At 49.2% G+C, this 15,218-nt stretch overlaps 1 protein-coding gene across 2 annotated transcripts in view; it reads left to right on the top strand.

The window, feature by feature from the left end:
- The window catches only part of IL17RC (interleukin 17 receptor C), a 208,340-nt gene that overhangs the window by 153,936 nt on the left and 39,186 nt on the right, over positions 1-15,218 (top strand). For both annotated transcript variants that reach the window (XM_086939372.1, XM_086939371.1), the window contains 2 exons: positions 13,460-13,517; positions 14,669-14,859. In XM_086939372.1, the coding sequence (XP_086795498.1) occupies positions 13,460-13,517; positions 14,669-14,859 (249 nt within the window). The remainder of the gene's footprint in view (positions 1-13,459; positions 13,518-14,668; positions 14,860-15,218) is intronic.

Raw genomic sequence — 15,218 nt, 5'->3', positions numbered from 1 at the left:
CTGTGCTCTCTCATGGTGAGCAGCGTGCAGGGCTATCAGGGAGCTAAGAGGGAGGAGAAGGAAAACTGTTACATTTAGAAAAATAATGTGATGGGTGCTGCGGAAGATGCAAAACCACTGTTTATGCCTTTCACAAGACTCCATTGTCCCTGCACAGCTGGTCAGTGGGGTTGACTCATGAGGGGGGGGGCAGGGAGGAATATGGGGACATTCTGTGAATACCGAAAGTCCTAAAGTTCGGATTGTTCTCAGTTTAGGAGTAGTAAAGTTAGGAGTCCTAACTTTACTACTCCTAAACTGAGAAAAATCTTAACTTTAAGACTTTCGGTATTCACAGAAGGCATTTAGGAGTCCTAAAGTTAGGACTCCTAACTTCTGTGAATACCAAAATGATTAAGTGCCTTCTGTGAATACCAAAATGGTAGTAAGTTTAGGATTTTGTCTTAAGTTAGTTCTGTGAATTGGGCCCAGAGTTTTATCCTACAAAACAAACGCACAATGTTGCCAGTAGGTCTCTTGCTATTTATGGTGGTTGTTGGCATTCCTCCTGCAGTTGTCATTGTTTACATAGAGGTCATGAACAGGTAATCTACCCTAAATAGGTCGTTGCATCCAAAACCTTTGATTTGTGGCCGATGGGTGGCCCCACAGAATGTATGATGTTGGAGCCATACGTTGCTATGGGAAAGCCCCCAGTACCACCACTGTGGGTGATCGGCGAGTGGGACCTGCACCAATATACAGAGGATGTCCCTTTATTTCCCCACTCTAGCAAAACCCATTAGGACCTCGCCTGGCGGCAGACTTAACACAAACGTCACTCAACGCAGCAAGAAAACTTGCTGCTCCACAGGACAGCGAGAGCGCACAAATGCACCAGATATGTCGCATTCCTAATCTCTGCGCTGGTGCCCTGGGTCCTGCCTAGCGCCACTGTAGGTGCCATGGTGCAGGGTGCCCACATTACAGGCAGGAGTGCTTTGGTGCAGGGACGCCTTCCTGCACAAAAACAATCCTAAGAGGCATTTTCCTCGTTCTACGTCTGCAGCAGAATAAAGATATTTCTCCGAGTTGTAACTTTGTTGGGATGGTGCGCCATTTTGACCCATTCCCAGAATAAAAACTCTTTGTAAATCTGGAAATGTGTCAAACTCCATGGATGGATTCAAGGGAACGCCGACGCTCCGCCCTTGTAATGCCTTCCCAATGCAGCGTGACGCAAGGCAGGGATTTGCTCTACCTAATGTTACTCTGTATTTACTAAGCCACTCAAAGCCACGCAGGGTGGCTTTAGGTCCCCTACTAAATCTCACTAAAGCTCTTGCGTTCTGCTGCATTGCCTTGTGTGCCGCACGGACAACGCAAGGGCGTAGTACTTCTGGCCTCAGGTCTCTTTCAGCTGTTACTCCACTGTTTTCATACCTTATTGCCTACATAAACATATAGCAGCAGCCTTGATTGTATTCTGAAAGGATTTACAACAATTCTCTTTATTAAAAACTGTCGGGTACATTGGGCCCGATTCACAGAACTAACTTAAGACAAAAACCTAAACTTACTACTTTTGGTATTCACAGAAGGCATTTAGTAGTATTAAAGTTAGGATTTTGTCTTAAGTTTGACTTAAGACAGACTTAAGACAGACTTAAGACAAACTTAAGACAAACTTAAGACAAACTTAAGACAAACTTAAGACAAACTTAAGACAGACTTAAGACAGACTTAAGATAGATTTAAGACAAACTTAAGACAGATTTAAGACAAACTAAAGACAGACTTAAGACAGACTTAAGTTAGGATTTTGTCTTAAGTCTGTCTTAAGTCTATCTGAAGTCTATCTTAAGTTTGTCTTAAGCTTGTCTTCAGTCAAACTTAAGACAAAATCCTAACTTTAATACTACTAAATGCCTTCTGTGAATACCAAAAGTAGTAAGTTTAGGATCGGCCCCTTTGAGAGGAGTATTCCTAGCTTATTGGTTACATTAATCAAGACAGGGAGTCTAGGAGCAATGCTGACTTTATCAGCTAACATAAGACTCTTCAGAATTCAATAACATGTTCGAGAGCTTGTACCGCTGTCACCTTTCTATGCAATATCAAAGAACACCTTGTTAGCTTAATACCATCTGATGTCCTACAGGTCCATTTAGTTTTACCTTTATATGATGTATTGATCACCAATATAACCTTTTAATTTCCTGTCCATATCTGCTTTACAATATCAGGCTACTTCTGTTACCAGGAAGAGCTTGTAATAATTAATCAGACTTCCTACGTCACACCGCCTGCTGCCAGCACAGCCCTAAAACAGCTCTCTGTGAACACAGCCAATGCCTTCTAAACATTCCTTGTAACACAGCACGCGCTTTCAGTTTCCTTTCATGCGAACTTTATTAGTCATTTCATATGCATTAGTTGAAAATAAGATAAACTTTAGGTAAGGGTAAGAGAAGGTGAGTAACATGTACAACACAGAAGCACAAAAGACAGGAAATGGACCGGAGTATGTTATCGACCCACTGCACTGCTCAACCAATCAATCAGGGGGTTGTAAAGTGCACTACACACCCATAAGGGTCTCAAGGTGTGGGGGAGGGGGGTGGAGCTCCTTTGAGGTCATTTGAAGAGCCAGGTCTTGAGGTCTTTCCTGAATTGGTGCAGTATCGGGCTTCGCCGGAGGTGAAGGGGAAATCGTTCCAGGTCTTGGCTGCAAGTTATGAGAAGGACCTTCCCCCCACTCTGTTCCTGTTGAAGCGTGGGACGGTGGCTAGGGAGAGGCCAGCTGACTGTTCGCAATTGTCATAAAGCACTTGTAGTGGGCAAATGACCCCACCCTTGGACAAGGTGGGGATAGACGGGAATAGTACACTAACCTTCCAAGCCCTTGGGCAGGGCCAGAAGGGTCTGCATTGGAGCATTGATGCAGCGGACACCGCTCGTATCTGTTCATGATGCGCTTGAGAGTTAGTTGTGATAGATCGCTGGCAACGTCTAGTCTATTCTTCGAGGCAGCGACTGTCTGTTTTGAGTTCAGGAAGTTTGTATTCTGTAGCTGTTGCTCAATCCACTCCCACACCTCATGCAGATTAGTTAAACATTTGACTCCATCATCTATGGATAGAATGAGCCTCACAGGAAAGAGCATGACATATTGGATTCCTACAAGATGAGATGTTTTTTGGCCTTGATGAATGACTAACGTTGGTTTTGTACATCTCTGGTAAAGTCCGGGAAGATCATTACTCTGCTATTGTCCAGAATTTGTTCCCTCTTCACCCTTCCCCGACGTAGGATGTGGTCTCAATCTCCATGGCGCAGTAGTTTGGTCTTCACAGGTCGAGGAGTATCTTTGGCTGCAGGGGTCTTTCTGAAACCCTGTGGACATGCTTCAGTGGGAAGAAAGAGGCAAGGCACTCGAAGCAATCTTAGTTTTAATCCAGTTTTCCAAGAAAGAAATCATATCAATTCCCTCAGCATGCTTCGGCAGTCCTATCACCCAGATATTGTTTCTAATGGCCTAGTTTTGACAAAATCAGTGCAATATTCCAAGTCTCGACCCTTCCCTCCAAGGCCAACATTTGCCCCTTTGAAGTCTCGACTGCAGGTCTCGACAGGTCTCCCAGATTACCCCCATTGGTCGTGACCATCTCAGCCAACTTGCGCTGGTCATCTCGCAGTATCCCCATGTCAGCCACTGCAGAGTCTGTTTTAAGTTACAGGGCCTCTCTTGTGTTCCTGATGACACTAAGGATACTGTCTGAGGTGGCCACCTGTGATCCCTCAGCAGTCCTGGAGGAGGCATGTTCTCTGTCCTCAGTATCACTATTGGTGGGCGCAGCAGTACTGCGGGGGTCTTTCGCCTTCTTTTTCTTAGAATATTTACCAATTATTGTAGAGTTAAGGTTGCAACACTGAAGTTTGCCACAACCACCCCTGAGAGCAACACTGCCTCTCCAAGATGCCTCCCCTGTGTGTGTTTCATTCCTTTATGCAGGGCCACTCCACTATGAGATGGTATTTTCCGAGCGACACCAGTTCCGCATACTACCTTACAGAGACTGTGCAGTTTGTCAGGGGCCATTCAGTGGCGGAGTAGATTTCCTACAAGTCCTACCAACATGCAACACTACCCTCCAAGGTGCTACATTCCCGAGTCCAGCCAATGGTCACCGACTCAGCCACATCAAAGCTCCTCGCCACAGGAGAACGCTGCCTCACCACCAAGGTCAATGATGGCTGCGCCCAGCACAGGGGGAAGGCAGCCGCACCAAGAGGCCCCTGCAGCGGAGATGTGCGCTGCTCCTGCTCCAATGCTGGTCAACTCCTGCCACCGGGCCCCAAAGTCTATTCAAAGAAGCCGCTGCCTCAGCTCCTCTTGTGGTTCTTCTCTGCTGACACCTGTCCACCTACACCGGGCCACCACAGATGTATGACGCTACAACGCAGACTTTTACAATGCATACCTTTACAATGCATTTTTTACAACGCAACATCCATTACAACGAAATTTTTAAAACTACATTTACAACGCATTCCATTACAACGCATAATACCTTTACAATGCATACCATTACAACCCATAACATTACATTGCATGTTTGGTAAGTGTTGGATAGTGTAGGGGTAAAAATTACTATTTTAACTCCAGGGGGTGCAACAGTAGGGTAAGTGTTGGATGGTAATGTTATGCGTTTTAATGGTATGCGTTGTAATGGCTGAGTTGTAATGACATGCGTTGTAGTGGTGTGCGTTGTAGTGCCATACGTTGTAATGGTTGCGTTGTAATGGCATGAGTTGTAATGGATGTTGCATTGTAAAAGTTTCGTTGTAATGGTAGTGCGTTGTAAAAGTTGCGTTGTAAAGGTTGTTTCCCCGGCCACCACTCACCTCTCCTCCTGTTGCACCAAAATCTCACCTCCAGCCACCGTCCACTGCAACATTCGGTCACAGCGATCTCACCAGTCCCCCGACAGTGATGAATATGTGGCCACCGGCAATCGCAGCAAAGCCTCTGCCATTTTTGGTGGCTCCCTCACAGTCAGCACAACTGTCATCAACAAGAGAGCCAGCTTTTTAATCCTCGGGGTAATGTCAAGGAGGCACTAATATGCCAGGATGAAGGCAGGAAGACGCCGGATGGTGGTGTTCTACTGGGAGCACTGCAGCTCACAGCCTAGTCCTAAGGCATCAGGATATGCCCCCCATCACTCCCATGAAATATGTTGTGGACAATCAGTTTCGGAGTTGTGTCTGCTGTGACAGACCTCTTTCGTGAAGGAAGATGAAAAGGAGAAGTGCCCACTTCAAAAGAAGAAGAGACCCAAATAAAACTTCAAAAACCCAAACCCTAAATTACATTTGGAGTCTGGAAAAAGACTATAACAAGGCCAGATTGAGGCCCCCAAATATTGTCATCTGCCAAGCAGCCAGACGGGCCACACGAGCAGGGGAAGCTCTACAAGACTTCAGCCTGTGACCAGGACTGGGGCAAAGCCTGCTAGCCTCCCTGCTGGTTGAGGGCACATCCCCAAGATACCCTGCGCTGGAGCCTGGAGCACCGGCGCCTGCCTGCTTGCCAAGACCGTTATGCCCTGTGAGAGAGAGGAGAGCGTTGGAGAGAGTGAGGGCCAATTGGAAGCCCTGCACTAGGATTCCCTGAGTGAGGTGTGAGGCTGCGGACCGATCTGTCTGTTGCCCGTATTATACAGTATTGACTCTGCGACCCTCATATGCCAGAAGAGGGTCGAGTTGTTCGGAGCTGTATCGGGAGCACTGGGTGGGAAGCACCAAGCCACACTGCCACGCTGCAGTGACCCCGTATGCCAGAGGGGGTAACCACTGAAGTGAGTTTGGGCTAGGTGCGCAAAACCTGTACCTGCCAAGATCAGGGACCCTGTGTATCAGGAAGGGCCGCCATAGTGAGGGAGATCGCATAAGAAGAGTCTGAGCCTGGAGCGAGAGAACAACGGCAACCCTGTATGCCAGAAGAGGCTGCCAGTACAACTTTGGCCTAGTATTCCAGCTGCTGCATGGGCCGAAGGAGAACTGCTGTGATCAGTGGGTTGAGCCCGCATGCCGTGATCTGCATCCAATGAAATCCCTGAGGGTCACTGAGATGCCACCCAGGAAGCTGCACCCTCGTTGGAGCTCCGGTCAGGAGCCGGAAGATCAGACCAGTGTTTTTCCCCCTCTTCTAGGAGGAACAGCAACTTACCTTTTGTGTCCACCGACCCAGAGCAGCTTTGATCACTGGAAACTGGCCGGCAACTCTGCTCAACAACAAGAACCTGCGCTGCTTGGTGCTACTGTGTCCATCATGAGAGGCCATACTTTGCCGTACAGGATCCGGACTTGGGAGCGCCCGAGGAGAGGGCACTTGCTGCACCGATGAGCACTGTCATACCACTGCAGCAGGTAAGACTTGAACTGGGCCTTTGGGGTTCTGGGGGACTTGCTGCTATGGGTGCTGCGGCACCATGGACACGTTTCACTAGGTTCCTTAAAGGTCAGAAGCGAGAACTCTTGAGTAAGACCTAATAGTTTGCATTCCCTGATGCAGCCACCAGTGAAAGTGTAATAATCCGTAGCATGTCACACAGAGGATGATGGGGCGGGGATTCACATGACAACTACTAGAGCTCCAACCTCAAGTAGAATTGTGTTAATGCATTTGAATGTTGCATCTCTTTGCATGTGCAGAGCAAGAAATACTCCTTTTTCTTACAGAAGCAAGTTTTTGGCAGGACATGATTTATTGTTTGTTCTGTCTGCACTTTGAGTTATGAGTCGTGTACACTGGCTTGTAGTTACTTGCTCCCACCCCCGGGGGAGCAATGACAGCTCGTCCAGAGCTACCACTGAGAGTCAAGTGCAGAAGGGGTACCTGGCCCAGTTGAGCGGGATCCATAGGAGGCCAGGCCCGGGATATCAGGAGTGAAAGACTCAACCACCACGGTTGGGCCCAGTAGCCTCAGAAAGGGGTTCTGACAACAGCTTTCGGAAAGACTGTTCATGTAGTTGTGTCTGTAGGAATAAAAATGGGTAACCAGTTTGAATTTACGAGTACCTAATCATTGATATGGGTCTTGTTGCTGTCTTCCACAACATACAAGACATTTATTGATAAGTGAATTATTGAGTCGTCTAAAATAGATTTGTTTTCATATATTTATTTATCCTTTAGAAAAAACTAATCTTTAATGTAGCAAAAGTACATATGCAATTTTATATGTTGAAGCGACAACCTCCCAGCCATGGAACAGACTTTTCATGCACTTTCATTTGACTCTAATGGGACTTTTAATGAGGTTTTCAGAGAGGACCTGCAAATATTCTTTGGCTACACGTGCATACCTTTTTATAATACAACATCAAATACGTGTGGATTTATTACGCTTAATCATCCTTCGACTCCCACAATTCCCGCCAGTTAGATAAACCAATATTTTGCAGAGGCCAGCCAGGCCATCACATTGGGATCAGTCTGACATTCACGTTTTGGTTTGATTTATCTACCTTATTATGGGCCTCTTGTACGAGTTTACATCCCAGGGGGCAGATTCAGGACGACTGGCGCATCCCTGCAAATCAGCAGGGATGCGCCAGGTAAGATGCGTCCTGCGTTTACCCTTGTGCCACCACAGATGCACCGCATTTACTATGCAGCGCATCATGGCGCAAGGATAAACAGATGCGTGACGCATCTTCCGTCGGAAGGGTGGCGCATTGCTGGAGTCGTGTCGCAAGCGCGAAGCAACTCCAGCAGTGGTTGTGGCCTGCCCATACATAACGTGGTGCCTCATGCCTTGTGCCTGCTTCAAGCAGGTGCAAGGTTTTGATGCAGCGGCGTTGTAAAAGTGACTGAGTGTAATCTTGTAGATTTCACTCAGGCACTTTACCGAGGCTTTAATGCGCGGGAACGCCCACATGAAACCTGACGCAGGTTTCATGTGGCGCAGGGCTTTACAACGTGACACATCTCCCTAGATGTCGACGTACCTGATTAGGTCCCTACATGCTTCAGACTGTTTTTAATTGGTGCTGGCCTGTTGCCAATTAATTCATCTGTGCAGAGCCAGACTCCTTCTATAAAACTCTGGTTGAGGTCAGAGGGCTTCCTTTTCAGGATCTTACACCTCTCCCACTGTGAGAAACTCAGACATTTTAGTGTTGAGGTGGAAAGACCACACCATTTGCAATCTCCAGGGATAGCCCTAGGTTAACAGTGATAGATGGGGTTTTACATCTAGTCGCTTGGCCGGGTAGGGCATATCAGTAGGGTGTCTGGTGATGTTTTCATAGACCCCTGTTCTGTTGATCCCAGTAGGTGCCGCTTCTTTTTTACACTCATTATGAGTGTTAACAGGTCTTTCCTCTCTACAAAATTCACCAATATTCACAATGTATGCGGTCTATAGTGTGGTTACTGACATTGTATGGTAAATTGTTTTCCTGGTGGCTTCCTTAAAGTGATCGGGATGTGGCTGGCATGGCTGTGTTCATTGGACTGTTTCTTGTTTGTTGTCACTGATTTTTATTTTGGTGCATCTTGTATATAAATCCTTAGCTATTCCCCTTTTCAAGCAGCTGTACCTGTCTCAAGAGAGACATCTAGTAATGCTGCGCAGTACGGGCACTATGTATAAGACTTTCCAAGCAGTGGTATCTTACTCGAGAGGGATATCTATAATGCTGCACGGTACAGCTGGTATGTGTGAGACTTTTTAATCAGTTGCATCTGACTCAAGAGGGACACCTAGTAATGCTGTGCGGTACGGCCGGTATGTGTGAGACTTTTTAATCAGTTGCATCTGACTCGGGAGGGTCACCTAGTAATGCTGTGCGGTATGGTCGATATGTGTGAGTCTTTTTAATCAGTTGCATCTGACTCGAGAGAGACATCTAGTAATGCTGTGCGGTCCGGCCGGTATGAGTGAGACTATTTAATCAGTTGCATCTGACTCGAGAGAGAGACATCTAGTAATGCTGTGCGGTCCGGCCGGTATGAGTGAGACTTTTCAAAGAACTGCTTGTGACTCGAGGGAGACATCTGGTAATGCTGTGCGGTGAGACTTTTAATCAGTTGCATCTGACTCGAGAGAGACATCTGGTAATGCTGTGCGGTCCGGCCGATATGTGTGAGTCTTTTTAATCAGTTGCATCTGACTCGAGAGAGACACCTAGTAATGCTGTGCAGTCCGGCCGGTATGTGTGGGACTTTTCAAGGAACTGCATGTGACTCGAGGGAGACATCGAGTAATGCTGTGCGATCCGGCCGGTATGTGTGGGACTTTTCAAGAAACTGCATGTGACTCGAGGGAGACATCTAGTAATGCTGTGCGGTCCGGCCGGTATGTGTGAGACTTTTTAATCAGTTGCATCTGACTCCAGAGGGACATCTAGTAATGCGGTGCATTTTAAGTAGTTGCACATTACTGGCAAAATAATTTTCAATTAATAGTATCTGATTCGAGAGTGTCCGCTGGTCATGCAGTGTTGTACTGGAGCTTTGGGAAAGACTTTTCAAGCACCTGAATTTAATGCAAGATTGCCAACATGCATGTATATTAAGTAATTGTTAAGTCCAAGTAATTGTTAAGTCCAAATCTTGGTCCAAAGAAGGACATTTGGGTGTGTCTATGCTTGTTGTTTGAGTTATAAGATAAATCAAGTCATTGATATTGCGCTGCTGCCTGTATTTACAGTCGCTCATAAATCGACACCCTCGTGACCTCTGACCCTGTTCGCAGGGCCGGTCACTCCACGCACCACGCGGCCCCCCCCCCGTCAGTGTTCACCGCTGCTGCCCGAGTTCGCCGCTTCCCTGTTAAGTTGTTGTACTCCTACGGTATTTGCTTCTGCTGTGCCCAGTAATCTTCTTTCTGTGCCCAATATTGGTGTTGCTGTACCACTGCTTGTATTCTGCCCTCCGCCGCCCTTCGCGAACGACCCTTGTGTTTATTCTGTATCTCTCCTACTGTTGGTTCTCTGGCCTGCATTTGTATTTTTGTTCCATCGCTTGTATTCTGTGCCCCCTCGCCGCCCGTTGCGACCGCCTCTCCCGCTTCGTGACCCCCCAGCTCCCCGCCGCCGCTCCCCTGCGGCCCGCCCCTTCTTCTCCTCTGTGCCCTCTCCCCCCCTCCGATTCGCAGACCCCCTCCCACCTCCCAGCTGCTCCTCCCACCCACTTCGCCATTTATGGCGAGGACCGCGCGCATGCGTAGCGAGCACGCGCAGCGAGCACGCGCAATGGGCCCACCGATTGTGCGCCGAAGGCGCGCCAAAGGCAAGCCCGTCTGTGCCCGTCCGCGCCTAGACCGCACCCAGCGCCAGGACCACTGGTCCCCGACGATGCCAGCTCACCCGACGGACCTACGACACCGCCACCCTCCACGCACTCAACGACGGCCGGAACCCCGCCTGCTACCGAGCCACCCCGAAACGCACCCACGGACCCTCCACCTGCCAAGCCTGCAAATTCACCTGCCTCCGAACCTACACCGTACCCGCCAAGCCGAGCACCAGCAACAACCACCTCAAGTGCATCCTGCTCAACACTCGCTCCATCCACAGGCACGCCGTCGAACTCTGGAACCTCCTCGACACAACATCACCAGACGTCGCCTTCCTCACGGAAACCTGGATGAACACCTCCTCAGCCCCCGACATCACCATAGCCATCCTGGAGGGCTACAAGATCACCCGGAGGGACCGCTTTAACCAAACGGGAGGAGGCATCGCCATCGTCCACAGAAACACCATCCGCATAACGACCAACTCCGAAGACACCCTCACCGCCGCTGAGCACCTTCACTTCCAGATACACAGCGACCCCAAGACCACCCTCAGAGGAACCCTCATCTACAGACCCCCGGGACGACGCACACAATTCAGCGAAGCCATCGCAGACTTCATCAGTCCGCACACTCTCACCTCCTCAGACTACATCCTCCTAGGAGACCTCAACTTCCACCTAGAGAACAACAAGGACTGCAACACCGCCGCCCTGCTGGAAAACCTCGCCAACCTCGGACTCAAGCAACTGGTCAACACCCCCACCCACTATGCCGGCCACACGCTTGACCCAGTCTTCTCCTCCAGCAAGCACATCTCCTTCAGCCACTCCACTGGACTACACTGGACAGATCACAGCTGCGTCCACTTTAATTTCAGGAGAACCACGACCCACCACCACCCGCAACAGGTTCCCCGCAGAAGCTGGAGAAAGATTACCGCCGACCAGCTTACCACCGCTCTCAGCCAGAACCCGCCCACTAACACGACGGACCCCAACGAAGCAGCCCGCAACCTCACACAGTGGATCACCAACTGCGCCGACGACCTCGCTCCACTGAAGAATCCTCCCAGCAGACCCGGCAGCAGGAAAGCCTCGTGGTTCACCAACGACCTCATAGACTCCAAGAAAACCTGCCGCACCCTTGAGAAAGCCTGGCGCCACGACCAGACAGCAGAAAACATGACAGCCCTCAAGAACGCCACCCGCAAACACCACCAGCTGATCCTCACCACCAAGAGGACAACATTCAAAGAACGACTGGACAACAACACCCACAACAGCAAGGAACTCTTCAGCATCGTTAAAGAGCTCTCCAACCCCAGCGCCAGCACCAACGACATCACACCCTTGCAAGACCTCTGCGACTCACTCGCCTCGTTCTTTCACCGCAAGATCGCACAACAGCTTTGGCGCACTGACCACGCACCCAACCACTGAACCAGCGCCGCCCACCACCACCCTCTGCACCTTGACCCCTGTCAGCACCGAAGACACCACCCGCCTGACGAACACCATCCACTCCGGCTCCCCTACCGACCCCTGCCCACACCACATCTTCAACAAAGCCGACTCCATCATCGCACCCCAGCTCCGGAACATCATCAACAGTTCCTTCGCATCCTCCACCTTCCCGGAGAGCTGGAAACATGCCGAGCTGAGCGCCCTCCTGAAGAAACCCACCGCGGACCCCATGGACCTCAAGAACTTCCGCCCCATCTTGCTCCTCCCTTTTCCTGCCAAAGTCATCGAGAAGACCGTCAACAGACAACTCTCTGCCTTCCTCGAGACCAACGGATCCCTCGACCGCTCAAAGTCCGGTTTCCGAGCAAACCACAGCACCGAGACCGCCCTCTTCGCAGCTACCGACGACATCAGATCCCTGCTCGACAATGGGGAAACCGCTGCCCTCATCCTCCTTGACCTTCAACACCGTATGCCACCGCACCCTGACACAGCGACTCAGCAACACCGGAATCAAAGGAGCAGCCCTGGAGTGGTTCATCTCGTTCCTCGCCGGAAGAACCCAGAGAGTCCGCCTCCCCCCGTTCCGATCCGCGGCCACCGAAGTCATCTGCGGCGTTCCGCAAGGATCCTCACTCAGCCCCACCCTAATTAACGTCTACAAGAGCCCTCTCGCAGCCATCGCACGCCAACACAACCTCAACATCAGCTCCTACGCCGACGACACCCAGCTGATCCTCTCCCTCACCAACGACCCCGCCACTGCCAAAGCCAGCCTCCAGAAAGGAATGAAAGACGTCGCGGAATGGATGAAGATCAGCCGTCTGAAACTGAACTCAGACAAGACGGAAGTGCTCATCCTCGGACCATCCCCTTCTGCCTGAGACGACTCCTGGTGGCCCCCTGCCCTGGGCAACGGACCATGCACGCAACCTGGGCTTCATCCTGGACTCCTCTCTCACGATGACCAAGCAAGTCAACGCCGTCTCTTCCTCAAGCCTCAACACCCTGCGCATGCTCCGAAAGATCTTCCGATGGATCCCCACCGAAACCAGAAAGACGGTCACCCAGGCCCTCGTCACCAGTCGTCTGGACTACGGGAACACCCTCTATGCTGGAACCACAGCCAAACTCCAGAAAAGACTCCAGCGCATACAGAACGCCACGGCACGACTCATCCTGGACATCCCCCGACACAGCCACATCTCTGCCCATCTGAGAGACCTGCACTGGCTCCCCGTCAGCAAGAGGATCACGTTCAGACTCCTCATCCACGCACATAACGCTCTCCATGACATGGGCCAGAAATACCTCAATAGCCGCCTCACATTCTACACACCCACCCACCAGCTCCGATCCGCCAGCCTCGCCCTCGCCTCCGTCCCACGAATTCGCAAATCCACCGTCGGGGGAAGATCCTTCTCCTACCTGGCGGCCAAGACATTGAACTCCCTCCCCACTCACCTACGGCTGACTCTGGACCATCTCTCCTTCAGGAAACAACTCAAGACCTGGCTGTTCGAGCAGTAGCGCCCCCCCCCCCTCCCCCTCAGCGCCTTGAGACCCTTGCGGGTGAGTAGCGCGCTCTACAAATTTTGTGATTGATTGACACATGATGCTAAGTAACAGGTTTTTGTGCAAAGCAGAAATGCCAGGTGTTCCAGATGTGTGTTAATGAAACTTCCTTGCTCCCCCCTATAGGCCTGGCTGAAAGATATTGCAGATCCCATCCGGGTGAAAGCCTGTCCGTTCAGGAAGAGTAAGTACTGGTGTTGTAGTGGTGAGTGATAGCAATGATGATTATGTGGTAATGGTGGTGGGTGATGGTAACGGTTATTATGATGGTGAGTGCTGGTAATGGTGATTAATGTGGTAATGGTGGTTATGGTGGTGAGTGATGGTAATGGTGATTATGGTGGTGAGTGATGGTAATGGTGATTAATGTGGTAATAGTGGTGAGTGGTGGTAATGGTGGTCATGGTGGTGAGTGTTGCTAAGAGTGAGTATGTGGAGATGGTGATTATGATGGTGAGTGACGGTGATGGTGGTCATGATGGTGAGTGATGGTAATGTTGATTTATGTGGTAAAGGTGATTGTGCTGGTGAGTGAGGGTAATGGTGATTTATGTGGTAATGGTGGTGAGTGATGGTAATGGTGATTATGATGGTGAGTGATGGTAATGGTGATTAATGTGGTAATGGTGGTGAGTGATGGTAATGGTGGTTATGGTGGTGAGTTATGGAAATGATGATTATGGTGGTGAGTGATGGTAATGGTGATTAATGTGGTAATGGTGGTGAGTGATGGTTATGGTGGTGAGTGATGGTAATGGTGATTATGATGGCGAGTGATGGTAATGGTGATTAATGTGGTAATGGTGGTGAGTGATGGTAATGGTGATTATGGTGGTGAGTAATGGTGATTATGTGGTAATGGTGGTCATGGTGGTGAGTGATGCTAAGAGTGAGTATGTGGTGATGGTGATTATGATGGTGAGTTATGGTAATGTTGATTTATGTGGTAATACTGGTGAGTGATGGTTATGGTGATTATGTGGTAATGGTTGTTATGGTGGTGAGTGATGGTAATGTTGATTTATGTGGTAATGGTGGTGAGTGATGGTTATGGTGAATATGCGGTAATGGTGTTCATAGTGGTGAGTGATGCTAAGAATGATGATGTGGTAATGGTGATTATGGTGGTGAGTTGGGCACATGGTATATCACTCTTACCCCTTTGTTTGTAGTACATTAGAACTCACTTGAACTCATGTTTTCTCCTATAAAATAGATTGTGTTTGTAATTCACACAAGTTAACAGATTTAAAATGTAAACATTTAACTCAGCGTGTTAGAGGCGTGATTGCTTGGACTGAATTTACCTTCATAAATGGTATGATTTTTTTTCAGTGCCTAAATATCAAGAAAATACTTGGAGAAAAAGTAATTTGAGTCTCACACCACAAAGTGACAGGCTGGCGTGGACATTTACAGCGTGGTGCAACATCTCGGCGGAGGTCAGCCTGTGCTGGAAGCCGAGCCGGGAGTCCGCGTGCCACACCATCCCTCACTCCATGAAGAACTTTTCTGTTCACATCCTTGTGAGTACACCGGGGGTCACGCCTTGTCCGTGGGCACCCGCACCGTGGTGCAAGATTAACAGAATCCACTGCCCTAGTGGGAACTGGAGGGCCCTATGGTCACCGGGGCACATTTGCTAAGGGAAAAGAGTGGTGGGAACTACTTTTCATTTCCATTTCACAAATGACGACATAGGAAGTGACATCACAAGCATTTTGATTTTATTTTTCATAAATCACGTGTATTTTTTCCACATATCAAAAGTATAACAGTTTGGAAATGGCTGAAAGAATAGAATGTTTTAACCAAACACTTTGAACTTGTAAATTACAATTTTTAAAAACATTTGCTGTGTTTATTTTTAAAAGAAACGTGTTAA

This window comes from Lissotriton vulgaris, chromosome 9, assembly GCF_964263255.1.
Source record: "Lissotriton vulgaris chromosome 9, aLisVul1.2, whole genome shotgun sequence".
Lineage (NCBI taxonomy): Eukaryota > Metazoa > Chordata > Amphibia > Caudata > Salamandridae > Lissotriton > Lissotriton vulgaris.
This window is presented reverse-complemented; position numbering and strand designations above follow the sequence as displayed.